The 15,246-nt window shown below is 47.0% G+C and overlaps 1 protein-coding gene across 2 annotated transcripts in view; it reads left to right on the top strand.

Moving 5' to 3' along the window:
* The window catches only part of GATA3 (GATA binding protein 3), a 25,479-nt gene extending 11,200 nt beyond the window's left edge, over positions 1 to 14,279 (top strand). For both annotated transcript variants that reach the window (XM_014949061.1, XM_014949060.1), the window contains exons 4-5: positions 6,864 to 6,989; positions 13,572 to 14,279. In XM_014949061.1, coding sequence (XP_014804547.1) covers positions 6,864 to 6,989; positions 13,572 to 13,856 — 411 coding nt within the window. In that variant the 3' untranslated portion in view covers positions 13,857 to 14,279. The remainder of the gene's footprint in view (positions 1 to 6,863; positions 6,990 to 13,571) is intronic.
* The last annotated feature ends 967 nt before the right edge of the window (positions 14,280 to 15,246 follow it).

The raw sequence follows: 15,246 nt of genomic DNA, 5'->3' as shown, positions 1-15,246 counted from the left end.
ACCCAACACAAACCCAAAAAACCCAACAGAAAAACAAAAACACAACCAACCACCAAACCAAACACCCAACAAAAACCCACTCAACCTTCTGAAAGTAGCTGGGAGGAATGCCCGCGTCCCTCCAGCTCCAAGCTGGGAGATGGTGGGCTGGAGGAAACCACCATCCATCCCCCAACCCCCCCTTCCAATAACCCAGGGAGAGGAAAGAGAGGTCCCAAAAAGAAGAAGGAGGGAAAGACCTTAATCAGGGCTTGGGGCTTGTTTGGGGATCCCAAATATCAGGGTTGTCACCAGGCTGCAGATGTGGTGGAGACGCCGGAGAAGTTTCCCCAGGCTGGGCAGTGGAAGTTTCATTGGAAATTAATCGATAGCAGATATTGGCAGAGTGGTTGCGAATTGGCTGGGACTGGGGAGGTGTTTTGGTTATCGACCTGTGATTCGTTTGAGGCTCCTTGATGTGGTTTGACCCGAGGCCAAAGGTAGAGCCCCCCCTGGCTCATGCACCCCTCTGGGAGCTGGGGCAGCTCTCAAGGAGTGACCCTGGGGTCCTCATACACATCAGAGAGTTGGGCATGGACTTAAATTTGGTCTCCGTGCATCCATCCTGGGGGAGTTGGAGGCTCCTGCAAAGCCCACCAAGATTTGTCTGGTCCATATAGCAACATGGGGTCTGGAGGGCTGCAGGAGCCCTTAGTTCAGAGGTGAGGGGGGATTGCCAGCCCACCCCCCCCTTCCCCAAAGAAGGGACCTGCAAGAAGGGTGAGAGCTTCTCCAGGGAACCCCTCGAGCCACCGTGGGGTTTGGGTTGTCCTTGTCACCATCCTTCTTCCCTGCTGCTGGGACACAGGCCTGATGCTACCTGCAGGGTGGTGTTGGGGAGGGGGAGAAGATCAGGTCCCACCAGCCTCTCCCCCCACAAGCCTGGGTCAGGGATGTCTCTCAGCCATGTTCTTGGGCCCTTGTTTGGACATCCTGAGTTTGGAGAAGACAGGAAAGGTCTGGCCTGACTGGGGCTCTCAGGGGGTTGTTGTTGGGTTTTTTTTGGGGGGGAGGAGGGAGGGGGGCTTTTTTCTTCAGCCCCTTTTACCTCTGCTTTCCCTAAGTGAACTATGTGCTCTCTTGTTTCCAGAAGGCAGGGAGTGTGTAAATTGTGGGGCTACCTCAACCCCCCTGTGGAGAAGAGACGGCACCGGGCACTACTTGTGTAACGCCTGTGGACTCTATCACAAAATGAACGGGCAGAACCGGCCCCTGATCAAACCCAAGAGAAGACTGGTGAGTCTCTTTCTTTCTTTTTTTTTTTTTATTCTTTCTTTTCTTTCTGCTGCAACTTTCACTCCTTGTCCACATCCTGGGATGGAGGAGGGAAGCTCAGCCAGCTTCTCGGGATGGGGCGATGCTCGGAGAGATGCTCCCAACTGCTGTGGGCCTCAGTTGCCTAGTCCTCTTGCAAACTGTAATACTGATTAGAAAAAAAATCAAGATCCAGGGCTTCTTGCAAACCAGAACTGAGTTTTCTCCCAGGCCACAATGGGGCAGCGGTGCTGGATGGTGCCCTAAGGATGGGTCTCTTTCCAGGGGATCAGGGCAGAGTAATCATTTCTTAATGACCAAAGAGATCATCAGGAGAACAGGATGCTGCTCTCCTCCCCTTCCCAAGTGTGACTCCATCCCCCTTGGCCAGCAGTGTCATGAAGGGGGGACCCAAGCTGGGTACCAGGTGCCACCAGGTACCAAACCTTGGTCCTACAAAGCACTCGGCTGATGATCCTGGTGCCACTTGAACCTTCTGTGGTCATTTGTACCTGAGCCATGGGGGTCTCAAATTGTGTCATTCCCCTCCAAATTGGTGTGAGCGGGGACACAAGGTAGGGGATGGCAAAGCCTGGTGAACGTACAAAGCCCAACGTGAGCCCGGGGCCACAGAAGTTGGAGGAAGACGAAATGCACGGTTAAATATTTGAAATAATAGTTGCAAAGCCTCACGTCTGGGCTACGAACAGGCAATAGGGTTACAGCATCCCCAGCGATCTATTTATGAATTTCCCTGGAAGCCACAAAAAGGTCTGGAAGCTGTGGGCACGGCCCATGAATGTGTCGAAGTACATTTGGCAAATAATCAGGCAAACCACAAGGGGAAAAAATATATCAAGGGGCCGGGGGGGGGGAGAAAAAAAGTACGTTCCCTGCTTGGGAAGTTATTGAATGTTTCGAATGGAGGCACGTTTGGTTTCGTTAGGATTAAAGACATGGATGGGCTCCTGGGAGCGGCTCGAAATGTGGGGAAAAAGCAGCTCATGCTTCTCTGTGGAGTTCCTGAGCTGATGGATGGATCCGGCTGGTTGTGTGAGGGCTTGTGCCCAGCACAGCCGGATCCTGTGGGCAGGAGAAGGCTTTGTTGGCCTCATGTTCCCCGTGAAGGTGCTCATGGCCTCGGTCCGGCAGCTCTTAGGCAGGGATTCAGCTTCCTCACCCTGTGAGATGCCCACAGAGGGAAGCCTTTGCAGGATACGGCCCCAGGAGGGGTGATGCTCTGTCTGGGCGTGCGGGTTTTGGGGGTTTTGGGGAAGTTTGCTTCTCTACCCCCCCGCCTTCCCACGGGCGAAACCTCTCTGTGCCTCCCTATACAGGCTTTTCCCAGATAGGAAGATGCTGGTTTCCCCCATCTTTCACAGCCTTGTTAGAAAAAAGGAAAAGCTTTCTAGGGAGGGAAGTGGCAGGCTGGGATTTTTAATTTTTTTTTTTTCAGGCAGCTCTCTTGTTCTCTTCTCCTCCTCCCCCCCAGCCCTTCTGTCTTAAACACACACACACACCTCCTTTTCTTTCTTTTTTTTTTTTTTCCTCGTTCTCTCTTTATGTGTAAAGTTAACTTCCTAGGAAAAAGCTGCCGGATATCTGAGCCCTGGAGATAACTCCTAAACAACAGCTCCGTTTCCCCAGCCCAAACACACAGGAGCTTGAGCGTATCCAAACAAGCGGAGGGGGGAGGCAGAATAGGAAAGCGGCTGGAAAAAGGGGGGGAGAGAGAGAGAGCTTTCAAAAAGTGCCTGATGGAACCACGAAAGAATGTCCCGAGTCACCCTCAGCCCGGCACATGTAAAATGAACTATGTAAATAAATACATTGTAAAAGGTCATTCTTGGGGAAAAAAAAAAAAAAAGATAATAAGAGAAAGAGAGGAAAAAAAGGTAGAGAGAGCCCTTGCCTTGCATAATCACTCCAATCTTGGACATTGTAGTTAAAGTTACAAGAAGTTCCCGTTCTTCGAATGCAGACTTTGCTAGATGGGAACTTTTAACTTTTCTGTATATCTTTTTTTTCCAGCACTGCCTGAAGGGGAGAGGGAGGAGAGAGGGAAAGGACAAACATTTCTAAAGCGGTTTTCCTCTATATTTATTTCCCTTGTAACCTCCCCCCAAAAAATCAGAAGGCATCAAAGCTGGGCCCACGCTTGCATTTCATGTGCCTGGATGTAGATGTGTGTGTGTGTCTGTAGCTTGACTTGATCTTTCCTGACCTGTGAAGGGAACGTGTGTGTGGGACACAGCACAGGGTGGGGACCCAGAGTGTGCTCCTCTCCTTCTGCCACAAGTTTCCTGCGTGACCGTGGGCTGGTTTTGGATGTTCTGATCCCAGGCCCGCTGAAACTAATGAAAGGACTCCGACGGGTTGGAGAGAGAAGGCAAATAAGCCCTTAGATGCTGAGAACCCAGCCCAAGCCTTATTAAATCCAGAGGGTGTTTTTGTAAGGGCTTCCTTTAGGGGAGGTGGATGGGGCCTTGTTGGCCGAGGGGGCTCGGGCAGCTCTGCTTTGTCTTGAAGGGAAGGTGGAAGATCTGTAGATGTTGGCGGGGGATGAGGAGCCAGGTAGGTGGTACCATACCACCACTCCGCTTAAAAGGTCTACAGCCCTCTTGGAGGCCATTTCTGTGCCTGTCAGAGCCAGTGGCAGCCCTGTAACTGAGATAAAACCTTCCTTTGCATTTTCTTCTTTTCCCTGCCCATGTGGATACGGAGCTTTCCATTCCCGTGTCCAGCTGTGCTGGTTTTGGAGGGATTATAGCTAATTTCTCAGAAGGCACACGCACCCATCACCTTCTTTTAGGAAGCTGATGCCTGCAGCTTTGTGGGCGCCCCATGTAAATCCAGACATCGAAAATGCCCCTTAATGAAGCATCTTCATCAGTGTTTGGTTCCCCCTGCACCGTCCCTCGATTCCACCTTGTCCTCACTGCCAGCGCTTCTGAAGTTGTGTCCTCACTCCCATGCAAGTGGGCCACGGGGTCTGGACCCACAGAGGATATAGGGCACCCTATTAGTCATCCCATGACTTACATGGTCAGGCTCAGGTCGGTGATTAAGCGTCAGTGGATGCCATTGCCAGGAGCTTTTACAATAGTGATATTATTCATTGTTTCCTGCCTGCTCTCGGTGACTCCGGTGTAAGTTGGTACAGCAAAAAAAAGGTACAGTCTGGGACCAAAAGAGCGCAGAGTTTAAAACGCTCAGCTAAGGATGCTGAGTTGTTGTAGGGGAAAAGCGGCAGATGGAGAAGGTTGCAGAAAAGACAGGGGATGTTGTGATTTATTCGTTTATTTAGTGTCAGAGTTTGCTTGGAGGTAGCAAGGTGGTGGCCAGGCGTGTCTTTCAAGCGTGCTTGCCGTAAGAGAAATTACGGTGAGTGCTGTGTAGAAACCCCAAATATCTTCAAAGGGGATGTTTCCCCTGTGTGGGCTGAGTCAAATATCACTGGTTTTCAGAAATTTCCTTAGGCTTGATTTTTGGGTCTGATAAGGGCAAAGCTGCCACCGAGAGACTCAACCCAGCCCCTGGGCCACCGGTGCTGGCCGGTGGGAGGTGGAGGTGGGGAAAAGACCTGCAAAGTTGGCCCCTGGGTCTTGGTGATAGCCCAGCTCTGCAAGATGTAGTGTCTGCGCTGCCTTTGAAGCATGCAGATTGACCTGGTGATTTTGGTGGGGACCAAGTTTGGGGCCGTGGTGTAGTCCAGAGGAGGACAGGACACAGATTTGTGTGTGTGCATCTGCTGGAGGTTCTGCTGTTCATGGTGGGATCCTTCAGCTTCTCCTGCCGGCGCTGGGATTTTTACAGCCAAAGACCCATGTGCCAGGCCCAGCTCCTGCTTGTCGTCAGGATGGAGAAATCAGCTGGAGACCTCCTCGGGCTTGAGGTCGGCTCGTTTCGGTGTGGTTAATGGTCAGGCCAAATGGAACTGTCCCCACGGGCAGCCAGTGAGAGTCCCTTGCCATCAGATCAGGCTCTCTGTGATGCTTCCTAATGCTCGTTGGGCATCGTAGTATTTACTTTTTAGACAGTCCTTTTTGTATAATTAAAAGGGAAAAAAAAAATAATTCCTTCTCTATCTAAAACAAAACCAACCCGTCCTCTCTCCACCTACGCCGCATTCAATTATGATTAAAATTGCAACATGACCTAACAAGAGCTGGTATTAACGCTAGCGCTCTGCCAGTGTCCATGTTTGCATTTTGGGTTTGTTGTACAGTATCCAAAGATGCGGTATTTTATTTTCTTGTTTTTTTCTGTCTTTTTTTTTTTTTTTTTCTTTCAAAACGTTGGATGCGCTACAGTGTGCGGCTGCGTGGGGTGAGGGGTAAATTTGAAACAGCGAGAGCACAAAAGAGAGCATTAAAGGCTCAGTTCTGCAAGGTGCCAAGCATTGCTATGATCTGGCAAATCGCTTGAGCACATGTTTTAACTTTAAGCACATGAGCAGTCCCATTGAAAGCCTTGCATCGGGATGAAATCAGAGCTCTGGGACTGTGTCATATTGATGAAGAAGAGATAGGATGGGGATCTAAAGGTCTTTTTTTTGTTAGGAGCTGTAGGCACTTGCACACGGGCAAACATGCAAACGCGTTCCCACAGAAGTCTGCAAACTCCTTTTCCTTCTTGGGTGGCTGAAGGACAATTTGTTTGCTAAAGTTACAGTTTTTAAATGATAAGCATGAACTCATGCATGTGAAAGAGAAGCCACTTCGCTAATTTGGCGTTGTTAAACATTATCACAGCTAACAAAAAAGCTTCTTTACGCACCTTGACACATAGACTTTTTTTTTTTTTTTTTTTTTTCTTTCCCCCTGTCCCTCCTCCTTTACGAAATGGTAAATTCTTCTTTCGGGCTCATTACCGATCCTTAAATAAACATGAAGGTTTAGGCTGCGAAAGGGCGTAATTAAAAAAAGTTGGGATTCTCTTCTCTTTGCCGCGGTGTTATTTCCGATCCGGAGCCCCGTATCCTTTGAAGATGAGCTGAGTTGACGGGACGGGGCCGTGCTTGTGGTCGGAGCCTGGGGAGCAGCTGCCCACCGAGCGAGCCCAACACGGGTCTCACCCGGCCCCGGCTGGAGCCGGTGTGACTCATGCCGTTGACTCCAACAATTGTTGGTTCAGGCCCTGACTGCAGAATTAGACCCCTGAGGGGGCCTGGGAGAATTAAAGATGGAAAGACACGTTGGCATTTAAATAATATTTTCCCCTCTGGAATGGGCTGTGCCAGCGCTGCTAATTTTGATGAGTTCTATCAGAGGTTTAGCACTCACTTTTAGGATGCCCTTTGGCACCTGATTCAGTTCGTATATAATTTGGGATTAAAGTACCTCGGGGATTTTTTTCAGAATTATTATTTGTTCTCACAAGCCAGTTTCTGGAGGCCTCTGCCGATGTGCGTCAGTCTTGCAGGGTTGATGTTTTCTTTCTCAGCAATTTTGCTGATTGCATCTTTTATTTTTTTTATATATATATATATTTTTTTTTTTTTTTAACATGGGTGCTTCTCTCTCCCTCTCCTCCTCTTCCCCTGTCTTTCTTCCCCCTCCATCCCACAGTCTGCAGCCAGGAGGGCGGGCACGTCCTGCGCGAACTGTCAGACCACCACTACCACCCTGTGGAGGAGAAATGCCAACGGCGACCCCGTCTGTAACGCCTGCGGGCTCTACTACAAGCTGCACAATGTAAGTGTGACTGTAAATGTTAAGTGTGACTGTAACACTCGATAGTGGGGGGCCTCACTTTCAGCGCTCCATGGTCAAAACTCTTCCTTGACTTAAGGATTTCCAGTCTCGGGTGGTGCTGAGACCTCCTTTATCCTTTGGGGGGTCTTGGGGGTTGGAGAGATGAGGCGCCATCCCTTCAAATGTAGCTGATCTGACTTGGGGAGGTATAAAACAGGGCTGCCCATGGGTAACGTTAGAGCTTTCCCATGCCCGAGCCAAGAAAGGAGGGGTGGATCGACACAGAGAGACATTATCTGTTGATTGGGCTCAGTGTATTGGAAAAGACAACACGCCGTCCTGCAAGCCGATACCCCTTCTATGTGTAGCTTGGTTCCTCCAGCAAATACAAACTCTGGAAAAAAAGCAAAATGTGCCAGCAACTATTTAGATCTTTCCTGGGTTTGTGGCTGCCTTTGTCCAGTCCCTCCACCCATCCCCGAAGATGATTTATTTTGGTCTTGTGTTTGCCCTGATTGACGCAAGCGATTCCTAAACCCAAAAGGACTTGATTTAGTTAGCGGGTTGCAGGCTCTGCTCAATCTGTGGGGTGAATTTTAAAGTGTCCGTCATGGAAGGGAAGGAAAAATGAAATGAAATGGCTGGCAGATTTAATCTAATATCGCTATGCAAAGCCAGCTTGCAGGAACCAGGGATATGTGCCCTAGGGAAAGAGCTAAAGGGATCTGAAAAGTCTTCTCCTGAATAATACTGCTAATAAAGGAGTCTTAAGGCTACTCCTGTTACTCTCATTCCACATGTGGCATTAGAATAATTCTCATGTCAGAAGAAGGAAAAGATTTTAAATTTCTCTGCTTTGATATCACTTCTTTCTTTTTTTTTTTTTTTTTTCCTTTTTTTTCTCTAGTGGTCGTTTGCTTTATGTATGACTTTTAGAAATCTTGGGCTATGCTTTGCCCTCATGTCCACCCACGCAAACACATCAAAGGCAGGTTGGGTTTCATGGGGCACCCAACCCTTGTGGTGTCTCAGTCCCTTCCATTTGTTATTTCAAGCTCTTTGGTTTCTTGGGATGAGTAAACAAGTTTGGATTAAGTAGAAAAAAACCCCAAAACCCAACCAGGCTAATTTTTCACCTGTTCTTTGAGAGGCATCTCTCTTGGAAAAAAAGGAAAATGTGTTTACTCTTTAGTGGGAAGGCGTCTCAGCATGTTTTGAGTCCTATGTAGCAAGCAAGGCTTGTCATCAAACTCTCGGTGTGATCACTGCAAACAAAAGAGCTGGACCCAGAGTGAAAGCTCCCAGAATATCACAAGAATATATTCTGTTTGCTATTTCCATGGCAAGAAGGGAGCGAGGTCAGCCAGCTTCACTGGAGGCATCTGTGCCTGTCCTATGTTTTCATTCTAGCCTTGTAGCCACCAGTGGTAGGACTTAAATAACGTAGCTTGGGAGACCTACAATAGGGAGACCTGTACCTGAGCTGCTCCCTTCGTACCCTCTTTGAAGAAAACAAGCTCTTCTCAGGTGCAATTCATTGGACCTGATGGAGATGCCTGTGTTTGGATGAGATTATTTATATCCTTGAAGATGGTGTAGTTTTTCCCCATGACTACAAAGGTCAGCAGAATGATGAGTTCAGATGTGTTTACCTGCATGGTAGACATCTGAGTGGAGGGATCCCCCCTAAGGTATCTAGAATGGTGTCTGAGTGCTGACGTTCTCCAGAAAAGTGCCTGCAAGAGCACATCCTTTTCTTTTTCACAGTAATGTTGTGAAACCCAGTCGGCCTGAATTGACCCCTAGATGCACAGTTTAGGGAAACTCCGATCCAGCTGTGAAATCTGTGACATGGGGCAGGCCCTGGGCACATTGGAACCATTTTTATATTCATTAAAAACACCGACAGCTGCTTAAAAAGCTCAGCACAGCTACTTACCAAAGTCAAGTAGTATCTTGCCTCACAAGCAACTCCACTAATGGGACCTGCTTAAATGAAACCCCTAGAGAACTGAGATACTGTGTGCTGTAATGTAACTGGGCAAGGATACTAAAACCTGGCTATGAGTGGGTAGATCCATTTTTTTCAAAACCTTTAAAAGAAGTTAGTTATTATTGCAGTGAGAAACAGGCAAAATTGCAGCTGATAGTCCTTGAACACACCACCCTCAGCTTTAAAGGTCCACAATGGACCATTATTCTGCAGCCCAAATGGCTTTTCTGCAGCCCAAGAGGCTGTGACTTTGAAGGCCACGTCGTGCTTCAGAAACTAAATATGAGTGAGTTGTTTGATAGCTTCGTGGAGATGCCTTCTCTTTTCGGCTGCTGGGAGGCAGGACCTAGGGAGCTGCACTAACTGGTGTTTCACCAGCTGTGCTGGTGAATGGTACCAACACCATCCTCTAATCCACTCAAGGCAGGGAGAAAGTTTGGTGGTTGCACGTGGACAAGGTTCCTTGGTCTCATCTGTTAAAGTGCAAGACTTGTTTGTGTAGGCTGTGGACAGGCTCCCTTTGTGTATTTCATCTTGTCTGCACCGGTTCTCCATCAGGAGGGGTATCAGAAATGAAGAGGCTCATCGTAGCATGTCCCTCTCAAGCAACTCAATGTTTCTGCACAGATGTGCATCAATGCTGGTGGAAAGTCTTTAGCTGCTCGGAAGATACCTTCACCCTGTTTCAGGCCAGGTTATAGCAAATTTCTGGCTGCTGTTATCTTTTCTTTGGGTTTAATGGGAATTTTCCTTGGACCTTCAGGTCATTAGGGTATTATAATGGATTGATTGATCTGAAGATGAAACTTGCCCAGTTTTTCAGTCCACACCGGGAATGATTGCAGTGAAAAGGCTATATTTTCATGGGGCTACATTTTCACGGAGCTATTTTTTTTTCAGGGGGCTATATCAGTTTGTTTTACTGTTGATTCCCACAGCTTAAGCAAACCCATTTGTCAGTAGGATATAAGCAATAATCATAATAGTCTTGGGGTACATTTAGTGAAGCTGCTGGCATTTCTCCCACCGGCTTCCACAAGAGCCGGCTCCATTAACACCGGTATTAACAATGACTAATATTTCACATTGATACGGTGCCTTTCATCCTGTGGCATCCCAGAGTGCTTTCTAAGATACAGCCAGCCTGGAAGATTAACCCAACGTTGTAATGACTATGTCTGAAGGATAAATCCGCTTCAGTGACAGGACCCTATTGAGGTCAATGGCAAAATCCCATTGTCTTCAGTCAGAGCAAGATCAGGCCCATAACGTTTAAGACTGTGCCCTGGATTTGATCTGTTCAATGTGGGGTTCTCGTCCTTCTTATTTTAGTCCTTCTGAGAAGTGGGATGAGCCTTCACTCGCTTCAGGGGTGGGTGAGATTGTACCTTCCTGACTGGCCTGTGCCCATAGAAATGAGTCAGTTGCCATTGTTTTTTGGTAAAAAGTCCTCAGAAAAGGCCCCTTTCACAATATCCTAAAGCAGTGCTGCGCGTCCCAAGAGCGGAGCAGTCGGTATTTTGCATACGATAAAACAAAGAGCATAATTCTTGCCCATAATTAATTGGCTCCATCTGAAATTAATGAATTTCATATACATGTGTTGGGCTGGTTTAATTTTAATTTAGCATGTGTTTGTCATTTTTATTACAATGAATTTTCATGGAGAAGGTCTTCCCTCCGGGTCTCTCGTTTCTCTACCCCAGAAACAGAGATGGCTTTATGGCTTTGATGTTTTGGGGATCGCTTCCACTCTACTGCGACCGGCCTTTGAAGTCACTGGAAAAATTTTCCAGCTTGCTGTTGTGACTGAGCTGGTCTCACTCCTCCTGACATTTATCCGAGTCCTTATCTGCTTGGCACTTAGGTCAGGTATCTGCTAGGATGGTGAGACCGTGTACACAGGGGTGATGTGTCCAGCTAACAGCTTGGATGGCGTCTCTGTCCCCAGTTGCAGGGCTGGCTGTGGCTTTGTCACCGTTGTGAGCCAAACTGGTATTCCCATCCTGAAGTTTCACTTCAAATCACAGCCTGGGCCAGTCTGTTCTTAACAGTTGAGTAAAACGTGGACTGTTGGTTTGGGGAAGTGGTCATTGTCCTGCAGGACATGACACCAAGATGCTCAGGGTCAGGATCCTGCACAGCCCTAGACCCAGCACCAGGCTGATGTCCCTTTGCCATCGCCAGCCCCTGAGCTTGCACCTTTGCTGCTTCACCTGGGAATCAATTCTGGCTGCCCCTGAGCATTTGTGCCACACTACAAATCCTCATTAGGAGCTGCCTCCCCAAATCTGAGCTGGATTCATCAGGGATCGAGACTTCCAGGTCTCCTCTCTCATTGCTGCCTGGTGGGGCTTGCCTGGGGCTTCCTTCTGGCTTTGAACCTGGGCAACGCGTCCCCGCTGGCTGACTTAAAACAGGGCAGGCAAAGATTTCCCACCTCAGCCATCCAGCTGGAGCAAAGGGGCTGCCTTGTGTGCGTATGCCTGTTCCCTCGGCGAGGACAGGAAGCCAGGGAGACGGGTGATGTTGTATTTAAAGCCCGTGACATTTGAGGTTTGGGCTTGTTGTTGCCCCAGGGCTGCTGTTGGGCTGGGCATGGGCAGCTTTCTCCCTTCTACCTTTAGTAAGCAGGGCTGCTCCCTCCGGCTCCCTATGTCCAGAGGTAGAGGAATCAGCCTTTTAATCACCCTTTTGTAGGATGAGGTGAAGTTTACCATCACTGCTGGTATGGAGAACATAGGGTCGCTAATTCAGACTGGGATGAGGAACTTTGGGGTGCCTAAACTGGAGCAGATGAGCTTGGTCCTTCCTTTCCCCGTGCCTCCATCCCCGCCTGTAACAGGGAGCTATTGTGTCCCTGCCTTCCCAGGGAGAGAAATCCATGACTGATTTCCATGCTGCTGGGAAAGGCAGCAAGCAGGGGCTGATAAGCAAGAAGTGAAACTTTTCTGTGATCTGGAAGAAGGGGGTGCTTTGTCCCTTGCACTGATTTAAGATCTTACGAACGAAGATCTGCGCAGGACCCTTGGAGGAACCTCTTTTCATTGTCCTTCACCGGAACTGAGACAGTAGTTGCTGTCTCAGATCCATTTTCCCCCCCCTTTTTTCTCTTTTGCAGAATATCCATCTGCAAGTTTATTATGAGAAGTGGAGTTCAGCCCTTGGGGTGGGTGGGTTCTGGGCTCTCCTGCCTTCTGCTACGGGTGAAATCGTGCAGAGGAACCAGTGCAAGACCTATAGAACTCTCCATCTAGACTCCCAAGTCCATATTTTTAAAGGGTGTTTATGGGTGTTGGATGCCTAAAACCCTTCCTGAGTGTGGTCTCTGGGGCTTTCACGGCACCTGTGCTAATGCATGTTGTGTTGCTGTCTCTCTGCAGCAACAGGAGGTTTTTAGAGAAGGTTCAACAGTCCTTTTGCTACCATTTCCCAACACGGTTGGTCATTGCAGCTGCTTATATCCATGCCGTAGAATGTAATGCTTAGGTTTCCTGTAGATACGTCTGCATGAAAACGCTCTGCTGGGCGACACAGTATTATGAGAAGTGGAGTTCAGCCCTTGGGGTGGGTGGGTTCTGGGCTCTCCTGCCTTCTGCTACGGGTGAAATCGTGCAGAGGAACCAGTGCAAGACCTATAGAACTCTCCATCTAGACTCCCAAGTCCATATTTTTAAAGGGTGTTTATGGGTGTTGGATGCCTAAAACCCTTCCTGAGTGTGGTCTCTGGGGCTTTCACGGCACCTGTGCTAATGCATGTTGTGTTGCTGTCTCTCTGCAGCAACAGGAGGTTTTTAGAGAAGGTTCAACAGTCCTTTTGCTACCATTTCCCAACACGGTTGGTCATTGCAGCTGCTTATATCCATGCAGAAGAATGTAATGCCTAGGTTTCCTATAGATAACGTCTGCATGAAAGTAGAAAATGCTCTGCTGGGTGACACAAATGCCTGTTTCAGTACCCCTTAAAAAAAAAAAAGGAAGAGTTTTGAAATAAAATCAGATCAGCTAAAGGGTGGTCAGAGCAAAAAATCTTTCCAAAGAGGACGAATAGGACAAATACCTGTCACTTTTGTGAAGAGTATGCCCAGTTCCCTAATGCCACTGGGAAAGACTGAGACCCCTCGTAGCACTGAAATCCCAGCAGCTGTTGCCACTAATGGTTTTAGATCAGCCAGGAAGCCGTGGGGTGAGCCGGTGTCTGGGGGGAATATTTCCAGGTGATAATGATTGGTTTCGTTCCTTAAACAGGGTGCAATTACCTAATGTGCAGATAGCTGAAATTTTTCAGCCGCTGGGAGTTATTCGGGGATGTTTTGCAGCCGTGAGGCTGTGCCAGCAATTTTCTGTCGTCTTGTCTTCAGAAATTTCAACCAAACTTGGGATTTCTTGCTGGGATCTGAATTTTGGGATGGATGGGAGAGGGGAGAGGTTGTGTAGCCGTGGTGTGCAAAGGGAGGAGGGGGTCTGCTGGTTGTCCAGCTGGTCCTGGGCACAACCCCGGGACTGCCTGGGCATGGGACACGTGAATCCCACAGTGATTTGGGGAGAAGGGACGGAAGCACAAAAAAAAATAATTGATTTTTGTTTAGATTAACAGACCCCTGACTATGAAGAAGGAAGGAATTCAGACCAGAAACCGAAAGATGTCTAGCAAATCCAAAAAGTGCAAAAAGGTCCATGACAACCTCGAAGACTTTCCCAAGAGCAGCTCCTTTAACCCCGCCGCCCTCTCCAGACACATGTCCTCCATCAGCCACATTTCACCTTTCAGTCACTCCAGCCACATGCTGACTACACCGACACCGATGCATCCTCCATCCAGCCTCTCCTTCGGACCTCACCATCCTTCCAGTATGGTCACTGCCATGGGTTAGCGAGAGACTCCCCTGCTGAATGCTTACGGTCTCAAAATGAGATTTACTTTATATACTTGCATTTTTGCAGGCGTGCGGTTATGGGTCTGACGTCCCGAATCAAATGGGAGGGGGGAAAAAAAAAAAAAAAAGGATTTAAAATAAATAAATAAATAAAAAAGTTATTTGAAGGCGTAAGAGAGAAAAAATAAAAAATAAAAACCTCAGAAAAAACTACAAAAAGCACAAAAAAAGGAAAAAAAAAGAAAAAAAGAGAAAAAAGCTAAAAAAAAAAGTTTTAAAAAAGTGATGTTTGCCACTTTTTAAAGGAACTCACTATGGCGTCTATGTATTCTTACCCACTGAATCTGGATACCATTTGTGAATAAGCCATTCAGAACTTGCATTCCCTATTGGACAGGATCTCTAGTGCTGTGAAAAAAATAATAAAATAAAATAAAAAACGCTGAACATTGCATATAACTTATATTGTAAGAAATACTGTACATTTGAGGAAGACTTTATTGCATCTGAGGAGCTGTAAAGAAAAAGGCATGAAGGACTCCGAGAGATTTTTTTTTTTAAAGGAAAAGAAAAAAAAAAAGAGGACGGGAGGACAATTTAAGAACCAGAAAAACAAACAATGCAGACCAAGAGGAAACGCGGTCTTACGAACAAATGGACCAACTGCCAGTCATGTCTTCTCCTTTTATTTTATTTTAATTTTGGTTTTTTTGGTTGGTTTTTTTTTTTTTTTTTTTTTTTTTGGGTTTCTTTTTCGTTTCCGGGGAGGGGGAGGGGGCTGGCTAGAACGGTTTTGATGATGCATTAACTAACTAACTAATTAAATAAATAACTAAATAAATAAAACCTGTAGGGAGATCATTCATTTCGGGCCACGGGCCTTTTACATAGGAAGTACCAATGGTGTCAGGCAATCAGTGTTAACATGCGGACATTGCCAACAAGGGGTTTTCAGATAGCCATTCTCCAGGTCTATACGCATTGTGAACAAGTTCCTGTAATTGTTGTTTGTATGTATAATTCAACGCACCAAAATAAGAAAGATGTAGATTTATTTCATCCTATTATACAGACTGAATGGTTGTACAAATTTATTTACTGCTAGTGATAAGACCTGCTTTTTTTGTTTTGTTTTCATATTTTTTCCTCCTTTTTTTTTTTTTTTTTGAGAATAAACTAGATTAAATTCTGTTGACTTAAAAGTGTTTTGTGCTTGGGGGAGGGAAAGGGAATATGTTTCTTTCTTCATTTTTTTTTTTTTTTTTGCTTTAATTAGTTTTGATGGTATTTATTCTTTTTTTTTTTTTTTTTTTTTTGCTTTAATTTGTTTTGATGGTATTTATACCGGAGTTACCACGGGTACAGGAATGTGTGTCTCTGCGCTCAT

Source organism: Calidris pugnax, unplaced genomic scaffold (assembly GCF_001431845.1).
Source record: "Calidris pugnax isolate Ruff unplaced genomic scaffold, ASM143184v1 scaffold125, whole genome shotgun sequence".
NCBI lineage: Eukaryota > Metazoa > Chordata > Aves > Charadriiformes > Scolopacidae > Calidris > Calidris pugnax.
This window is presented reverse-complemented; position numbering and strand designations above follow the sequence as displayed.